At 35.4% G+C, this 19,307-nt stretch overlaps 2 protein-coding genes across 5 annotated transcripts in view; one reads left to right on the top strand and one right to left on the bottom strand.

The window, feature by feature from the left end:
- LOC126698477 (putative lysine-specific demethylase JMJ16) overlaps nt 1-16,882 on the top strand; it is a 30,089-nt gene extending 13,207 nt beyond the window's left edge. Inside the window, exons 2-10 of one of the 4 annotated variants that reach the window (XM_050395731.1) lie at nt 6,406-6,515; nt 9,395-9,691; nt 11,054-11,125; nt 11,282-11,371; nt 11,519-12,046; nt 12,146-12,370; nt 12,476-12,637; nt 15,101-15,469; nt 15,713-16,882. In XM_050395731.1, coding sequence (XP_050251688.1) covers nt 9,395-9,691; nt 11,054-11,125; nt 11,282-11,371; nt 11,519-12,046; nt 12,146-12,370; nt 12,476-12,637; nt 15,101-15,469; nt 15,713-16,534 — 2,565 coding nt within the window. In that variant the 5' untranslated portion in view covers nt 6,406-6,515 and the 3' untranslated portion in view covers nt 16,535-16,882. Of the gene's footprint in view, nt 1-6,348; nt 6,516-9,389; nt 9,692-11,053; nt 11,126-11,281; nt 11,372-11,518; nt 12,047-12,145; nt 12,371-12,475; nt 12,638-15,100; nt 15,470-15,712 lie in introns of those variants that run through there. The other 3 variants (XM_050395729.1, XM_050395732.1, XM_050395730.1) reach the window with 3 other exon arrangements.
- Nucleotides 3,333-4,219, bottom strand: LOC126701057 (glutathione S-transferase T3-like). Its single transcript, XM_050399199.1, has 2 exons — nt 3,830-4,219; nt 3,333-3,740 (listed from the first exon to the last, which is right to left on the bottom strand). Exons 1-2 carry the CDS (start codon nt 4,217-4,219, stop codon nt 3,333-3,335), a joined length of 798 nt encoding a protein of 265 aa, XP_050255156.1.
- Nucleotides 16,883-19,307: the final 2,425 nt, after the last annotated feature.

The following is a 19,307-nucleotide window of genomic DNA, read 5'->3' as shown; positions in this document are numbered from 1 at the left end:
TACCCTTCGCCGCCACTCAAACCACCGCTACCAAAACCCTGTCAAACCCACAATGAAACCTCAATTGATTCATGCCCATGACTCTTTATTCCATTAGATGAATCACCAAAATCTTCCATCCTATCTTGAGTCTATGCTAGCAATTAAAGCAACAGAGTCCAAGAGGAGAATAGATTTAGAGAGAGAGAATAAGCGAGATGGTTTTCACTGTTTGGCCTCTTTCTCTCTTTTGCTGTTTGGTCTTCTCCTCCACCTTTTTCTCTCTCTGGCAACAAGGCTTGCCTCTCAATTTTGCTGTTTGGCCACCACAACCATCTCCTTGAATCAATGAGGTGGTTTTCATCCTCTGGCCATTTGGTTGTCATCCATGGTTGTTTGGTCATTTGGTTGCTTATTTATTAATTGGAAGAGAGGTGGAGGAGTTGATCTGGGTTGTTTGGCTCAGTTTAAGTTTTTGTTGATGTTGATTTGGCTTGTATCATCATCATGTATGTGAAGAGGTTGATTTTGGAGAAAGAGCAAGGAAGAAAAAAAAAATAAGTGGGATGATCTGGGTTGAAAGGAACATTGACAAAGGAAGAAAAATAGTAAAGGCATAGTTGATTTGGGTCGGAGAGGAACACTGAACAAATGAAAAAAAATAATAATTCAAAAGTTGAAATATTGAGTTTTCTAAACTGGGGTATTTATTTATTTATTTATGTTAGGTTGAGGTAGCAATCCAGGTGGCAGTCTTATGTGGCCTAAAATCAATATTTTATATTGAACATTAGCCACGTCAGCATTTTCCATCTACTATTTAACGGTAAAAACCATTTTGACACAATGTTAAAAAGTTAGGGACTAAATTGACACATTTGAAAGGTTAGGGACTAAATTGACATTCAGTATAAACGTTAGAGATCAAATATGTAGTTTACCCAAAATAGTATATCCACTACAATAAAATAATATATTCACTACAATAAACAACAATCACAACCACCCGCAACTGCTACCGCTGCCACTACAGCCGCCGCCACTGACTCTTCCACCGCCACCATAATCACTACCGCTGCCATTACCACCGTTACCACCGACTCTTCCACCGCCAATGCCACCGCTGCCGCCGCCGCCACCGCTGCCACCGCCACCACCGCCACATGATAGCAAATAATCGTTTAATGTTAGCAAGTGATTTTTTTAACCCCAAATTATACTCATACATTTTTTTTTTTTTACTAAAGCAATTTCTCAATCATCATGATAGTCTATTATCGTCTCAATTGTCCGGAAGCAATCTTGGAACAATGTGAACTATGAAATAGAGGAATTTATAAGAAAACATATAAAATAGAACACATATTATAGCAGGAACAATGTAGTCCATATATTACTCACATATATAACTCAAACCAAATTACAATAAAACTCACACACTTGCACAAGTTCCTATGACTCGCCTTGCAATTGCCATAAATGTTCAATGAGGTCCAACTAGGGTTGAAAATGAATTTCTCAATCTCTAATGCATCCATACCTCTCAATGTATGACATAAATCCATCACTTTGTTCACGTAACACTTGCAGAGGAGGATTATCCACTCCATCAATTTGTTCATAATCCAAGTCTATCACTTCATTATCATCTCGCTCATCTTCAACAATCATATTATTGAGAATTATGCACGTTTTCATGATCTTTTGGAGTGTTTCAAGATGGAAAAATCATGTAGCTCCACGGACAATTGCAAAACGTGCTTGAAGCACTCCAAATGCATGCTCAACATCCTTCCTACACGCCTCTTAGGCTGCTACAAATAATTTTTGATTATGTCCTAGTGGAGCTGGGATTATTTTCACAAATGTTGTCCACTTTGGATGTATGCCATTAGCAAGGTAATATCCCATTGTGTAATCATGACCATTGATTGAGTAATGTACTGCAGGAGAACGTCCTTCAACAAGTTCATTAAATACATGTAACCGCTTTAACACATTAATGTCATTATTTGACCTAGGTAACCTAAAAAATGCAAGTCATATCCAAAGATCATATGATGCTACTGCCTCTAAAATAATAGTAGGCTCACGAATATGACCACAATATTGATTTTTCCATGCAGATGGACAATTTTTCCACTTCCAATGCATGCAATCAATTGAACCTAACATACTTGGAAAACCTCGGCGTTCACCATGAGCTAACAGTCTAGCAATGTCTTCATTGTTTGGCTTTCTCAAGTATTCCTCAGAGAAAACATTAATTACCGCAGTAACAAATTTTTTCAAACTTTCTAATGCAGTAGTTTCTCCAATCCGCACATATTCATCTATCAAATCACCCGATACTCCATACGCAAGCATTCTAAGTGCAGCAGTTATTTTTTGTAATGAAGATAAATCAAGTTTGTTGGCACCATTTCTTTTTTGGATAAAGTAAGAGTCATGAGCTTCTACCTTAGATTGAATACGGAGAAAAAGAGAACACTTCATCTGAAATCTCCTGCGAAATAAAGCGGGTGGATATATTGGTGTGGAGCACAATAATCAAGAAAATGCCTCTCATAGCCTACCAAATGATTATGTCAAATAGAGTGACGACGTTTAGGTTGTGATGTTTCCATAACAAGTTCTTCAATTATCTCATCCTTATCTAAGTCATCAAGAAGCAACTTGCGAAACAAAGAGCGATTCATGGATGCAACATTCAAGACAATTGGAAAGCAATTATTACTATAGATGCAAGATTAAAGTCAAGTGACATAAGCCACAACAAAATGAATATAACCAATTCACGCACAAGTCACAACACAAACACATACATCTAGTTTAAGATTAAAATCAAGTGACGCAAGCCACAACAAAATGAATATAATCAATTCATGCATAAGTCACAACACAAACACATACATTTAATTTAAGATTAAAGTCAAGTGACAGAAACCACAACAAAATGAATATAACTAATTCACGCACAAATCATAACACAAACACATACATCTAGTTTAAGATTAAAGTCAAGTGACATAAGCCATAACAAAATGAATATAACCAATTCATGCATAAGTCACAACACAAATACATACATCTAGTTTAAGATTAAAGTCAAGTGACATAAGCCACTACAAAATACATAAGTTACTACCAAAATAGATAAAGGCCTACATAAGTCACTATAAAATACATAAAAACCTAAGCTACATCCAAAATGCAATCAAACCCATTAATTACATGAACTTCTTCTTGCCATGATTTCCCTTTGGAATTGTTCATAAAAAGCTTTTTGTGCTCCGATCAAGCTACTTGTATTTTTCATCATGATTCTTTCCTTCTCTAACATGTATTCCATCTCAAATTTTTTTCTTCTCAATCTTAAGTTTTTCTTCACTTCTTTCCTTCTCAATCGCAAGTTTTTCCCTCTCAATAGACAATTTTTCCTCTTCCAATCGAATTACATCCTCAATAAATTTCAATTTCTTGGTCAAATATTGTCTTACATCTTTTCCGGTGGTTTTGTCCTTACGGATGGCTTTTTCCGCCTTCCTACCAATTGGCCTCTCAAAATTGGAAGTGTCACCAAGTCCGGACCCACAATCCCCTTCGCCAATAGATGTTGACTTCGGAGTTGGAGGCATGGATGCTTTTGATCTTCTATTAGGATCGGCAAACTTTGGTTGGTCCTTTAACATGAGCCAACAATGTTCAAGAAGAAAGGGTTTCTTGTACGTCTCTTTATACAAAGCTTTCGCATTGGTAATCTAAAAAAATTTAAAGAAATATAACGTGATTAATATCTTCAAATTATTGGTGAATGGGTATGTTAACATTATTGCAATATAATTTATACCTTATCTTGTTTGGTTATACCACTTTGATGATGTGCGTTAACTTTAGCCCTACATCCGACAAACTTATTTGTCTTTTCACTAATCATTCTCCAACAACTTATCAAGGAGATAATAGTACGTGTGGTACCAGATGTATTGTACTGTGTGAAGTATTCCCAAACTTTTTGACAAAATGTATTTTGTGTTTGTTCACTACTGTTTATGGCATCAACACTAGTATTGAGCCTTGCTGACACTAGGAGTTGATCTTCCTCTACACTAAAGTTAGAGCCCCATTTTCCTTTTTTAGAAGATGCATTTTCAACTTGAGGTGGAGAGTTAGAAACTGATATAAGAGTATTTTGAGACATTCCCAAAAGTTGCGAGTCAATTTCTATATCCCCATTCATGATACCCGTGAAATATGTTAGGTTTCTACGTAACTCCGTGTCTCTACGTGACTCCATAAAATTTAAAAAAAAAATGTGAACTTCCCCGCACACAGAAAATTCTCAAACTAACATTTATATCAAAACTTAAAATACTTACAATTATAACAATAGAACATGATTATGCATAAATACTTAATTTGACATGTAGCTTAATCCTACTGATAAAGAAAATAACAAATTCATTTTTGAGCATCTCAAAACCAAACTAACAATTTCTCATTAAAATGACCACAATAAATCCTTTTTGTGTGCTTCTGTTTGTGCAACAAAACATAAAACTAGGATAAGAACTTCTATTACAAGAAAACCACACAACAAATTCCTACAAACAAAAAATTCCCAATACATTCTGATACAAATACATTCTGTCCATTCATGGATGCTCTGAATCAAAACGAATGGATGCTCTGAAATCAAATGACAGAACTTTTCATTGAGCAAGAACAACAAAAAAATTATTGTATCTAAAATAATAAACTGAAAGAACAAGAAAAAGAAATCATTGACCACATTCTTTGATGTTATACCCAAATAAAAAATCCCACATTCTTTGATGTTATATCCAAATCAAAAATCCCAAGCATCCACATGAAGAAGACAGAGACAACTGACTTGAAGTGGATCAGCAGAAGAGAAGTGGGTCTGTGGTGGATCGGTAGAAAAGAAGTGGGTCTGAGGCAGATGGCGGCGTGGGTCTGAGGTTGATTGGCGGTTTGGGACAGCTGGTGGGTCGGTGACGTCGAGCTTCGGTGGCGGCAACGTTGAGAATGAGTCGGGCTGGCGATGATGAAAGAGTGAGCTTGAGAGAGTGACGTTGAGAGAGTGAGCTTGAGAGAGTTTTGAGAGATGGAGTTTCAAATGAGAGTGATTGAGAGAGAGGCATGGTGTGAGAATAAAAGAATGTAAAAAAATGAAACAACTTGAATTATTTTAATTCGAGCTTTGAATAATTTTTTTTTTTTTAGGTCTAAGGTACAGTCCACAGCCATAGATAATTGTGCACTATATCAATGAATCTAAAAAAAATACTTTTAACTCCACTGCTATATAATTTATTTATTTTTTGTTTTGATGGAGATAAAATAGTTATATAACTATTTAACTCCACAGCTGCAAGTGCTTTAATGGATTCTAAATACTTGTTTTGGTAAAACTTGAAAAAAAAAAAAAAAAAATCCACAATAACACACATATTCTTTAAAAATTCTTGATAAGTCAAGTTCATTCAAGCCCCATCAATCAACCACGTAGTGGTTGGGGGTTCAATTAATGCAGATCCGATTTTGGCCTATAGTTGACTCTTTATTTCATAATAACACAGATTTTTATTTTTATTTTTAATTTTTTGTGTGGTTGACTTGATGGTCTTCCAATATTGGAAAAGCACGAGTACCCACCTTATAATCTTGGCCTAATTTCCATCTGAACTTGGTTAATAGCCTTAGCTCTAGTTCCTCCACTTTCCATCGGAGGATTACTGAACACATTCTTCTCTTTTGACTGTTTATATTTTATTATTTTCTATTAACCTTATAATAATTTTGAAAAACCATTGGAAACTTGTTTAAAATATTTAATTAATTTTTTAATTATAATATCATCATAATTATTTTATTTTATTTTTGAAAACGATTTTAAATCTAAAAAATTTAATTTTTTTCTATTATTTTAACAGTTCCATTTTTAAATTTTAAAACTTTGGGTAGAGCACATAATAATGCTAGTATCACACAATTTTACACACATTTTACTGCAATTTGTGATAAACTAATATTTTTTCCTCCATTAGTCACTATTTGCCTAGGAAAATTATGACAAAGTTTGTGTAGAAATGTGTAATTATTGACAAAAGTTGTATTCATTTTCACACAAACTATTTTACACATCTCAAGTATATTGGTCGCTCATAGGGTATGTATAGAGAGGTGTAGTTTGTGTGCAACAAGTTTAACTATGTGAGTCGTTACTATTAAAAAAAAAAAAAGATTAATAACCCAATAAATAAATTAAAAATTAAAAAAAAAAAAAAAAAAAAAAAAACAAACAAACAAACCAACAAGTAAAAGAACAAGCTAACGAGGGCAGGTTAGTAAATCAAACATGTTATACGACCAGACCAGTGGAAACTGAAAAAGAGGAACAAGGTGTGAGAACTGAAAACCCATTTAGAGCATCATACGTGGGTTCGGTTCGGAGCAACTCAGAAAACAAGCATTAGAGATTAGAGCTTAAAGAACGCTTTCGGTTTCTTCAGGTAAAGTTTCTACAAAATTCTCTCTCTATTGTTCTTGTTTTTCATTTTGGTTTATTTATTAGTCTTTCTTCAACATTTTGAAGTAGCCAATCTTCTGAATTTTTTGAATTCCTGCGAGGCTTTTCATTCGATAATTTGTCCCACCCCATTCTTTTTCAGAATCCGTTTTGGTTATAAATTTTGATGCTATGAATTGCACATTTCTCTATTGTTTTCTTAGTACTGACACAGATATTTAGTGTGAGGTACATGCTGATGATGGGTTCAAACTGATAGTGAGTTTTATTTTCTTTTCACAAATTGGAACAAACCCTTTTTTTTTTTTTTTTTTGGGTTTCATGTATCATATATGATTCAAAATTTGCAGGTAAGTTTGGCTGAGTGTGGAAAATCTTTTTAGAACAGTAGTTTTAGTATAAATATCAGTGAAATGGTCGTCAGTCCATCCAATTTTTGTCAGTTAACAACATTTGAGCCCGGGTTTTGGTCTATATGACCCCAGGTGGTACAATTGTACAAAGTACTCCTCTTCCATTTGGTTGAGTGTGGAAAATCTTTGTTGAAGAGTAGTTTTAGTATAAATACTGATAAAAGGGTTGTCGGTCCAGCCAATTTTTAGCGGTTCACATTTGGTTCTGCATTGTTTTGTGATTGTTGACTAATTTGCCAATTTAGTGAAATGAGGGTTGGTTTGAGTATTGGATCGTATGAACAAGTGGCAAAATATTTTTCAGGTTTTGTTTTGAAAACTCTAAGATGATGTCTTACCAATAGTCAGTTGGAAGATGAAGGAGCAATCATGCATGCTTGTGACTTCACTTTTATAATTTTCTTTTGGTTAAGATGGAATAATGCTGTATTTTGTGACATTGAAGCATGTCGTTTGAACATCTTAATTTTGATCTGTCTAATACATGTGAGGATTTTGTATTTAAATTAGATGTGCCATTAAGTCAAGAACAACTTATGAGTCAAGACTTATAAAGATTCCTTTTTTAACTTAGGAGGAAACTTTTAAACTAGCAGCACATTAGTTTTCATTGTAGTTAATATGGTTAGTGGGTTGTCACTTGATATGTGACTTAATGGTAATCGGACAATGCATATATGATATTTCAATTATGCATTCATTTTTTTTTTTTTTTAAATTTTTAAATCTATACTAATATTCAAGAATCTTGAATCTGATTAATTGTTGCCAATGAGCTCTAGCTCAAATGGCATCTTCTCCCCTTGTAAGAGTATGGTAGAGGATGAGGTTGTGGGTTCGGACCCACCAGGTTCTTTTTCAAAAAATGAAAAAGAAAAAATAATTAAATTAAATTTCTCTATGGTATGTTTTCAACCAATAGAGATGAAATATTATCAAGAAGAAAATGTATCTGGAGAGATTGTCTAGTACATGGATCAGGGATGAATTCGACTGGTGTAACATTATATAAGTGAAAAGAAAACAGAATGATATCATATCCAGATCCACTTTTTTATCCTTGGGATCAGATATAATTGCAAATGATGAAAATTTTCTTAATGTCATGCTTTCACATGCTAAATCTATCACTTGATTTTCCTTAAAAATCTGTCACCCAATGGCAAGCAGCAACTACAATCACAAAGTTCTGGGGGAATTTTTTCCCTGCTTCTTTTGCTGGTCATTTGGCATGGAGTAGAGAGTAAGTTTCTACCTAATATGATGTGCTTAATGCCCATTTCCTTCAAATTCCATTTTTGAAGTCACAAAAATGTGAGAGAAGAAAGGGAAAGTCGATCATAAAACTACTTGGCATTTTAAAGGTGGTTTTTCTTGGTTGTCTAACAGCCAAATTTATATAAAAAATGGTGTTGGGATGTCCCATGTTTTTGCAAGAAGTTGCTTGTTTGATAAACTTGAGAGCTATGTCCTTGCAAACAAATTTAATAAGTACTTTCATCTAATGTAAAACCCCATGAAAGCTTTTGAAACAAGCGTGGGCTGGGTGCTAAATATGTGCAAACATTTTTTTTTTGGGGGGAGGGGGGGGGGGGGGGGTTAGAACTTTTAGGTTTGGACAATCTGTGAGATATTGACAAGATTAATGTAGTTAACTATTTCAAAAACACAACTTTGCAGTCTGTGGGCCAACTAATTTATCTTGGTGAAATCTTGCTGTACGCTTTGATGATTCAGTTGTGCGACCATAATATCAAGAAAGGTCCTAGCAGGAAAGCACTTGGGATTGAGTATTTGACATGCAACCCTGTTACTTAAGATTACTGTAGAAGAATAAAAGGAGATGGAAACAAGAGAAGTATTAGAATTTAGTTATTTAATTTTGTAAGGCAACCATCATGTTGATTTCTTTTTTTCTTTTTTTGATAGTTAACAGTCATGTTGATTTCTACACTAGAGAATGCATTTGGAGTTGCATTAAGTATAACCTAAAGCCAATAACACTTTCTGATTCCAAATGTAATCAGATTCTCTTGAAAGACTCATTTCACTCACCAATATGTTCAGATATGTCTCATGTACATTATGAGTGTGTAGAATTGGCTTTATTCTTTGTGGTTGGCCTTCATTGTTCTCTTCCTACATATTTTTTCTTCTCTTGTTGGTTTGCTGCAGACAATTACAAGCTTTTTGTGAGGTCCACAGAATTATTTCTTCTCCATATTTTTGCTTCTTTTGTTGGCTTGCCGTAGAAAATTACAAGCTTTTTGTAAGGTCCAGTTTTGGGTTGGTATGAGCTGTTAAGCAGTTATCAGTGAGGATAACAGTTGGAATCTACCAATATCTTCCCAATATGTTAATACTAGATTGTTAATCTATTGTATTCATAAAGTGCTTGGGTTTTGTCATATATAAATCTTCTATTTATTTTTTTTACATCATAGTGCAGATGGGCCCAGAGTACATAAGGTCTTCTCTCAATAACGAGAAGGTTGAAGGTCTCTCGGCTCCTCCAGGTTTTGTCTCTCGTACATCCTTTGTACTTAAGAGGGTTGAAAAAAGTGATGAAACCAATAATACGATTTCCTCCTTGGATGCATCTAAAAAAGAGCCAATCAAGACAGACACTATGTTTGACAAGACTGACATTGCAGAGCTGTCAGGAATGCTCAAACGCAAACCATGGATACTCTTTGATGAAAGCAATTATAGCCCAAAGGAATTTGAATCTGGACAGCGTGATATGGTCATAGATCTTCTTCTTCTCCTCTTTAACATGCATAGGTGCTTTGATATATTATGCTGTTTCATAGTGGTAAAATTAAAGGAAATTTGGTATTCTGTGACTTGTGTTGATTATGAATACCTTGTATGTATAACTATTAGTATCAGATAAGATGTCCTCACCCACCCCAACCCCTTTTCCAAACCCAAGGATGCATATTTCTTATCTTAACCTTAATATCTGAGAATATGTGTAAAGAAGCATACCTGCACAGGGGCAAACTTTGGTATTTATTTCAATTTTGTATTACATTAAAGTTGTATCATGTCTTTTAGTTTGAAATGCAGGTAATGATATTGAAGTAAAATGAAAGTACTTTTATGTAGTTAATTATAAAATTAGATAGGAACAAACCAACAGGAAGTAAAATACAGATGGTTTGGTCATGGGTACTAAAGAGTGATTGCATCAACATGTTTAATAGGGGGGCATCTGAAAAGACATGGTGGCCTATGACTTAAATGGTAGATATGGCCCTTGAGGGTGAAAAATGGCGAAAGGGGACCTGCATATCCCACCTCAAGTACTTACACTTTTGCTTTGTTGAGTTATTATGCTAGATGATTAGATGAATGACTTAATTGAAAATATAAAAAAAGTAGAAGAATAATAATAATGATAATAATATCGACATTGATATTGACTTTAATGTTGACATCAATAATGTGGATAACATTATTTAAAATTGTATTGATCTTCCCCATAGTGGAACATTATGATTTCTTCATTTGTTGTTTTCTATATTATATATATTTAAATAAAGAGCTGTAGGTGATTAATGTGTTCATATTGAGATACTTATCCTTAAAAAAAAAAATCATATTGCGATAATTGTGGCTTACTCTGTTTTTTTTTTTTTTTTTTTTTTTTGTTGGGGTGGGGAGGGGGGCGGGGGGTGTTGGGGGTGCTAGATTTCCTTAAGTCTTTTCCAGAAAAAGAAAATGGAAGCTTAGTCAATAAGAACTGTACTCTATTGGAACTGTACAAAATAACTCTTGCTAATATAGACACAGCCGCATAGGTTTGTGCATGCATATCTGTATATAAATGTTATGTGAGTTTGTGGGTGTCCACAGGTGCATTTTTGTAAGGTAATTTCATACACATGGGCAAACATGAACTCGGCTGTCTATATTTATACCTTGAAACTTAGCATACAGTTATGAATGTGTCTAAAAATGACTGACTATTTGATAGTTACTTTGCATCTGGACAATTGATGTGTTGAGAAATGTAGTAATCTCAAATCTCACAGGTAGTGACTGTTTGATATTTTTTTTGTTTGGAAGCAGTAATTATAGTGGTACTTTGTTTCTTTTGCAGAATTTTCCTTTGAAAACTTGCCTTCCAAAAGGGGTTTCTCATGGATGCCCAGATTGTAATAACTGTCTGAAGGTTGACTTTCATTCATTACAATGATTATTCTGTTTGTATTATTGATTATTAGGTACTAGTTCCAACCTTTCCATTGGACTTGATAATTCTTAAGAATTATCAGGCAAATTTTCTTGGTTCCTTGATTTTTGTGGTCAGTTTCATGGTCATTTGAAGTTTTGGAAACAGGTAACAGCAAAGTGGCATCCTGAAGATGCAAGAATAGAAGTCATTGAAGAGGCTCCTGTTTTCCACCCAACAGAAGAAGTATATCTTGTCTAACTTTTATTAATCACATTCATGGATTTCATCATTTCTGCTTCCATTCATATGTTCTCAGTAACTTTGTAAAATATAAAATGTTTTTTCTTGTGGTAATTTTAATTTTTGAGGACTTTGAACCTTTTGCTGTAGGAATTTGAAGACACAGTTGAGTATATTGCAAGAATACGTCCTAGGGTGGAACCATATGGAATTTGTCGTATTGTTCCTCCTCCTTCCTGGCAACCTCCCTGCCTAATAAAGGAAAAGGGCATATGGGAAAATTCCACATTTGTTAGCCACACTCAGCGGATAGATGGGCTTCAAAATCAGTCTTTAGAGAGTCAAATGTCTAGATCTTCTGAAAATGTGAAGGGTAAGAGGAGAAGAAGTTTGAGAATGGGTTCAGACTATAATCCTGGCGATGAAGATACCTCAAACTGTGACACTGTTGGACGTTTTAATATTGAAGTCTTTGAATCTGAACCTGGTCCAGAGTTCACTCTTGAAACTTTTAACCGATGTGCAGATGATTTCAAGCGCCAATATTTTTGCAGTGGGGATAAGGTTACAGGTTCAGATAAAAATTCAACCGAATTTCAAAATCAGTGGGAACCATCAGTGGAAAATATTGAAGGTGAATATAGACGTATCATTGAGAATCCAACTGAAGAAATTGAGGTATGTTGGAGATTATACAATGAGATCATTGATTAACATTTCTGTACATATTTCTGTTTTGTCGGCCAGTTTATATTGTTATGCTAGTCCACTCTTTAGGTGCTTTTTGGTGAAAACCTGGACACTGGGGTTTTTGGCAGTGGATTTCCAAGAGTTTCCAATTCTGTAGAGACATCTCGTTATCCTAAGTATTTGGAATCAGGCTGGAACTTAAACAATATATCTAGACTGCCTGGTTCTTTCCTTTCTTTCGAAAGCTGGGAGACTTCTGGTATCGTAGTGCCTCAGCTTCGCATAGGAATGTGCTTTTCCTCACTTCATTGGGTAAGATACTTGGATTCTTAATTAGCTGGATGTAAATAGATTTTTTCCTGAATAATTGGCTTAATATCCATCCTATCAATCTTATTCTATTGATTTCTAAAACAGAAAACTGAAGAGCACCACCTATATTTATTGCGTTACATGCATTTGGGTGCTCCTAGAATATCCTATTGCATTCCAAGGAGCTATAATGTTAAATTTGAGGCAGCTGTGAAGAAGTACTTTCCAGATTTGTTGGTTGAGCAACATGAGTTAGGCAATAGTCTGGTGAGTTGCAATATCCTTCTCATATAATTGTTTCACTAAAGAGAAGTTCCTGTTGTTTTCTTTTTAAAAAAATGGCATGAGTTCATATCTACCTCTATTTGATGGGCTTACTTTCAATTTCATCACACAAAAGCCAAATGGCATGCATATATTTACAATTTTGTAAGAAGCATCATATACTCTGGTCTAAATATGCAATGCTTTTTTTCCCACCTGTAATTCCTCCTTATTTCTATGCATGATTTTCCAATTTAAGAAATGCCTATTACACACAAAGTTGTATGGAATTTTTTTAAATTGAAATTGTGACTTCTTTTCAAAAACTATTACACAACTTTGTGTGTAAACAGCTTGTGTGCACTAGTCATTTCCCTTCCAATTTATGCCACTATGGGTTCATTCAAGGCTGGACCTTGTTTATTATATCTCTGAAATTCGATTATGTCAGTACATCTTTCATATCTTTTCATGGGATATGCCATCTTTGATCTCTTGCTGTTTTCAGTTTTCACCTTCATATACAAGCAATACATTAGAAGCTGAGGCTTGTGAAGAATATGTCAAGTTGTCAAGTTGCTTATGCTTTTGTTGTAGCTTTCCATGTTTTGATACTTTCAAGCATTCCAAAACATTAAAATCAACATCATCATCATCTTCCTTTTCTTCCCAAACTTCCTAAGAACCAAAACATCATAGTAATGATCTCTTTGGCTCATTACCTATTTCTGCCTCTGGAAAATATGCTTGTTGGTTGACATAGAGTTGGAAACTGGTCATCCAATGCTTATTTGGTAAGCTATTGTGGGGCTGGCATTGTGGGATTCTTCAAGGTTTTACACCTGAAAGCTTGAGGTTATTGAAAATTACCCTGCCTGAAATTATGGGCACAAATTAATTTAGGGTACATCTTAGCAAAGTTAGGCTTGTTTGGTTGTGAGAATGAAAATTGGAATGGGGTTCCCATTACTGTGATTCCCATTGCAACCAATTGATTCCCTTTCCCTTGTCTGGGTTTTCTGACACTTCAGAATGGGAGTTTTTGAAATATATACATTTATCATATTTGGTAGATGTAAGGAATAGGAATGGTTTGTTAAAGGTAAGATCGCTTGTGGTGGTGACTGGTGAGGGTATGATATTACCAGTGGAGGGTGCAAATGAGGTGAGGTTTGCAAGGGAGAGAGTAACATGGGAGATAAAATTGAAGAGAGGCTACAAAAATCAATTTGATTGCCATCAGAATCTTATTCTCTTCCCCTGGGGGGATTGGATTTTTCTCTTCTCGGGTAATGAGACTCAAATTTTTGGAAATGGGTTCCCATGACTATGCCCACCTTTGCCTCAGGTGAGAGATATGTGGAATGGGAAACGCAGTTTAGGGTGTTGTGATGGAAAACTAAAGAGGGGTTTTTGTTGTGTAACTTTGCGGTCCAGAGAATGACAATGCAAAATAATGGAGAAAGAAGATAAAGAGATGCTGTAAAGATGAGGTAACAATGTCTCAGCCTCCAATAAACGAAAACATGAAAATTTCCATTAGGCAAGTCCTAATAAGATTTTGAGATTATATTTCTATTTTAAAATGCAATAAAATACTTTTGACCAAATTATCTACCAGAATTGCATATTCCCTAACCTGAAAAGGCTTCCTAGTTGGATGGAAGTTTCTATCCTTGATCTTATACTTTCGAAGGGACCGTATTCTCTAACTATGCTGTAGATTTAACACCATTGGTGCCACTGCAGCTATATTGTACTGCATAAAATAGTTCTTTGCCTTATATTTATGTTGTCACTTATAATATGGGGAAAGGTTTTGCTGCATGCTTGTATGCAACAATTGTTGCATAATGGGTTATGTGGTAGTAAAAAGAAAGCAACATGTGTCCAAGGGTCATGTGCAAATGCACATGATCAGATGGACCCTTAGACACTTGTCACTTTCTTTTTGCCGCCTTATAATCCTTTATGCAGCAATTGCTGCATACAAGTATGTAGCAAAACCTTTCCCTAAAAAAATTCATATCGTCTCCTTATTTTGTTGCTTGCTGATTACATAAGCTTTGATTTGTTTCTTCTCATTATGCACATGATCCTTCCAGTTTTAGTTAAATGCAGACATACCCCTTCAAACTGTAATTATTGCAGTGATTGTACTATCTATCACCATATGAGTTAGTGATCCCTCATGCTAATGGTTGTCTTCGGTGTATTTACTATGCTCAAGTTGACAATGTCAACTGATGTGAAATTTTTTTTTGGGGAGAAATAGGATGAATAATCAAGGAACAATGAATATATCATTGCAGTTAAATTTTTCATTGGCTCAACAATTTCTTTGTTGAAAAGCAAATATTTACTTGGATATTTTAGAAATTACAAGAAGAACACACTCATATATATATATATATATATATATATATTTTTTTGTGGACATCTTTCATGACATGAATTTTGATACAGGTTAAAGAGGTATTTATCTCCAGGATAAAGTCGGAGGGTATACCTGTCTATCGCTGCATTCAGTATCCCAGGGAGTTTGTTCTCATCCTTCCAGGAGCATATCATTCAGGATTTGATTGCGGCTTTAATTGTGTTGAGGCGGTGAATTTTGCTCCCCTTGACTGGTTGCCCTTCGGGCAGAATGCTGTGGAACTCTATCGTGAGCAGCGGAGAAAGACATCAATATCCTTTGATAAGCTGTTACTTGGAGCAGCTAGGGAAGCTGTGAAGGCACAATGGGAGTTTTCACTGCGAAGCAATAATACATTACATAATTTGAGATGGAGGGACGGGTGTGGAAAGGACGGGATCTTAACAAAAGCAGCCAAGGTAACCCCTAGATTGCTCCACACAAGCTTTGTTATGAGATAGATACCATTTTATCTTTTTTATTCCAATAGGTAGGAGTAGAGTTTTAATTAAGGTTTTCTTTTCTTAATAACCTTTTTTCCTTTTAATATTTTTTTTGCTGCTGCTTTGGGTTTGCGCTTAGTAGATATTGTTGTGTTCTTTACAAAGTGGTTGAAGCAACCTAATTCAGGATTCTTTGTTTTATCTTTCTTTATTGTGTAGTCACGTATTAAATGTGAATCTCTTATGAGGAAGTATCTTTGCACCTCTTCAAAGTTGCAGAAGATGAGCAAAAATTTTGATGCTAGCAGCAAGATGGAATGCGCAGTGTGTTTCTATGATTTACACCTCTCTGCAGCAGGTTGTCAATGTAATCCTAACAAATTTTCATGTCTGAGTCATGCCAAGCAGCTCTGTTCTTGCCCTTGGGGTGACAAATTTTTCCTCTTCCGATATGAAATGAGTGAGTTAGATCTTCTTATTGAAGCTTTAGAAGGAAAACTAGTTGCAGTCTACAAATGGGCTAGAGAGGATATTGGATTGTCTCTGCAGTCCTATTCCCCCAAAGTCATTTCACAGGCAGAAGGCTTTATAAGTGGTCTAGCCTCTCGTTCAGAAGAATCAAAACAAAAGGAGCATAAATTCCAAGATGTTGGAACACCCAACGGCATGGGTAGAAATTCTGTTTCTAGCATTAAGGCTGAATTGAAGGCACGTCTGCTCCAGTCTAAAACCTTAAACGAATTGAAAGCAAAAGACAGCACTGTTGGAACCCAAGATGCAGCAGTACGCAGTGGCATCACTAGTACTTCTGCCTCTAGCATCAAGGCAGAAATGAAGTTGCGTTTGCCCCAATCAACAACGTTGGACAAACTGAAAGAGAAAGATAAAGCTACAACATCTACAAATATTTCAGTTGCAACCTCAAATTATATTTCATTTTTGCAAAGAGAGATGACATCTGAAGTTTCTTCTGAAAGCTGGAGCGACTCAAGTTCCTCGGACTCTGATGTTGAGATCAAATCTTGGCTTTTAGCTAAGTGAAACTGCATTTTCTATGCTTTCAAAAGGTACTAACAGTGAGCAAAATACAGTACAGTAGACTCCTCGAATCTTAGATCTAAAGAGGCATCTGTGAGCAATTTAGCTTTGAGAAGCAAATTAGAAAAATTGTTTGAGCTTTTTCCTTAAGTAATATTGTTCTTATTAGCGATGACAAGGTGATGAGTAGTGTTATAGTAAAACTTGATAGAGAAGTGTGGCAATGAGGTATGAATGGTGCTTCCTCACCCAGAAGATGATTTCTTATTTTCTCCATAGAAGATATTTGATATAAATAACAATTTAAAAAGCACCAATTAATGTCATATACCTTTCTGTGGTTGATTGTAACACATTGGGTAGTTAGTTTGTACTCCTCTTTAGTAATGTCATGGGATGCGTTTGTGAGACAGGAAAAGTTTGGCATATGCAACCCTTTTCCCCAACAAGCAGCTTAATAAAGCGGACCTACAAACGCTTGGAAGTTGCAACAGCTATTTCGCAGCTTTGATTGACTGTCTTATATTGAAATAGCTAACACCCGACAAACTATTTGATTGAACAGCTCTCTCTCTCTCTCTCTCTCTTGATATTGTTTTTACTGCAATTAAATACAATATCTCAATTTTCATCAGGGTTGATTCCTCTATTTAGCTTTGGCATTGGGCATACCCAGAGGAGTCCTCGGGCTCCCCGAGGAGCATGGGCTATTAGACTTAACACGGGAAGTTTCCTATGATGCTCTCAAACAAGACCTTAAAAATGTCCAAACCTCATTCCAGCCAATGTATGAGAATTTAGATTCTTTATCCAGCACAGGTTACCTTTCGTCCTTTTGTGTCTACCTTAACCATTGGAGCACCTTTGATTAGCCCCAATAGTTTCCGTTTGGTTGGAGATTTCTAGTATCAGTGTTTAGTTTTCAGTGTTATGAAAATGCATGTTTGAGTGCAATAAAAATATGTGTCAGAAGTGTTTATTGTTGTTTAAACATTGAAAACTGTTGTTTAAACATTGATACCAAACAGCCCCAGTTTCTAGTGCAGTGAGTAGGCTTTCTAACTTTTAACAGGTCCAGTTCCAGTGATGACTTGTCCATAATAGCTCCACTTTAACTTGGGTTCTTGCTTGGGACTTCCATTGTGAATTTTTTGGATCCATTTTACGTAGAGAAGATCCTAATATAAATTGGTTATCCCCACAATTATAGACGTGCACGTATGAACTCTGTAATGCTAGGGAGTAAGGACAACAATTTATTACATTCCTACATTAGCACACCAAAAATTTTAAATTAAAGATTGTGGTGGCTCATATGTGAGTTGGTATGGACAACGATTTTATTACATTCCTACATTAGCATACCAAGAAATTTAAATTGGAGAATGTGGTGACATGTATGAGTTGGTATGTTAATTTTGGAATGTTGTGAAATTGTTGTGACATTCTGTTATATCCCTAACGTTACTTTTAATTTTGCTGACCTAAAAAAGGATTTGGTCCCTTTTTCCTTTGGCCTCTAGTGGAGGCTGACTCCCTTCACTTGTAACCAAAAAAACAAAAATCCTATAATTTGCTTGTGGTATAGTGATAATCACCCAATAGGGCCAATACAATTGTCTTATATGTAGGAGGAAAATTACATTAAATCCAAAATTAAATTAAAGGTTTTGAAATCCAAATCCTCTTTACTCTTTAGTAGAAAGATTTAATTCTTACATTTTATTAATAAAAAAGTCTAATGCCACAACAATTGACACAATTTTTGCTTCCAAGTTTGCCATGTGGGCAAACTGCTTAGAAACACAAGTCAATAATAGTAAGCCATGTAAAAAATAATGATCATCTGCACCAGATCAAACGTATCAATTTGTTTAGATTGTGTTTATTACTTTTGTTGATCATCTACACAAGTCAAAAAATTATGTTTATTACTTTTATTATTAAAAAAAAAAAAAAAAGTCTAAAACTTTGTTGTAACTCAAGGCTACAACTTCAATCAATATCTTTTTATTAGATATAAATTTTGAAAATTTCACATTTGGATTACATTTTCTTCTTATATCTTCTATGCTGGCAAAATTTCCAAAAGATTGAAGATCAATAACTATATCATCAATCAATTGTTTAAATTGTAAGTTTTTGTAGTTTAAAATTATTTATTAAAAAGAAGTTTATAAATTATATAGTAAATAACATCTGTAGGGAAACGATTTGTTTAACGGCCCAAGAGTAACGTTGGGCTCATATACAATGGACCCCAACAATATGATTTGTAGAGAGTGGGCTCGAATGGCATGACATTGGGCACAGGTGGACGATTTGATCGTGGCGTCCATGGAAATTCTGGTACGAGCGGGACTCACTTGACTAGCTAAGCCCTCCATTGGAACGGGTTGTAGGACTTTTGTCCTCGGATGCCGTCCAAGGATCCTTGTGTCCTTCCCTCTCTCCTCTTTTTCCGGGGGGGGAGAGAGTCCTCCTCCCCTTCTGGGGAGTTCTTCCTTTCATATCCGTGTTTCTTCTCTTCCTTCAAGTTCACGTGTAAGTCTCACCCTTTTTTCAGGGTGCAGACCTGTCCTGTCAACCCATACTCTAGTATGGTTTGGGGTCGCTGGGAAAGTTAAAGGGTATGGTTTAGAGCATGGACTTGTCAGATACAGGGCTTGGTATTATGGTGTTGGTAGCTTTTTCCCTTACCCTGCCCCTGAACTCAGTTTCCCCCCTTCCTCAGGCATTTCGTGAGGTGCCAAGCAGGAGGTTGTCCTCAGCAATG

This window comes from Quercus robur, chromosome 9 (genome assembly GCF_932294415.1).
Source record: "Quercus robur chromosome 9, dhQueRobu3.1, whole genome shotgun sequence".
Taxonomy (NCBI): Eukaryota; Viridiplantae; Streptophyta; class Magnoliopsida; order Fagales; family Fagaceae; genus Quercus; species Quercus robur.
Note: the sequence above shows the minus strand (reverse complement) of the source record. Positions and strands in the feature narration are given on the sequence as shown.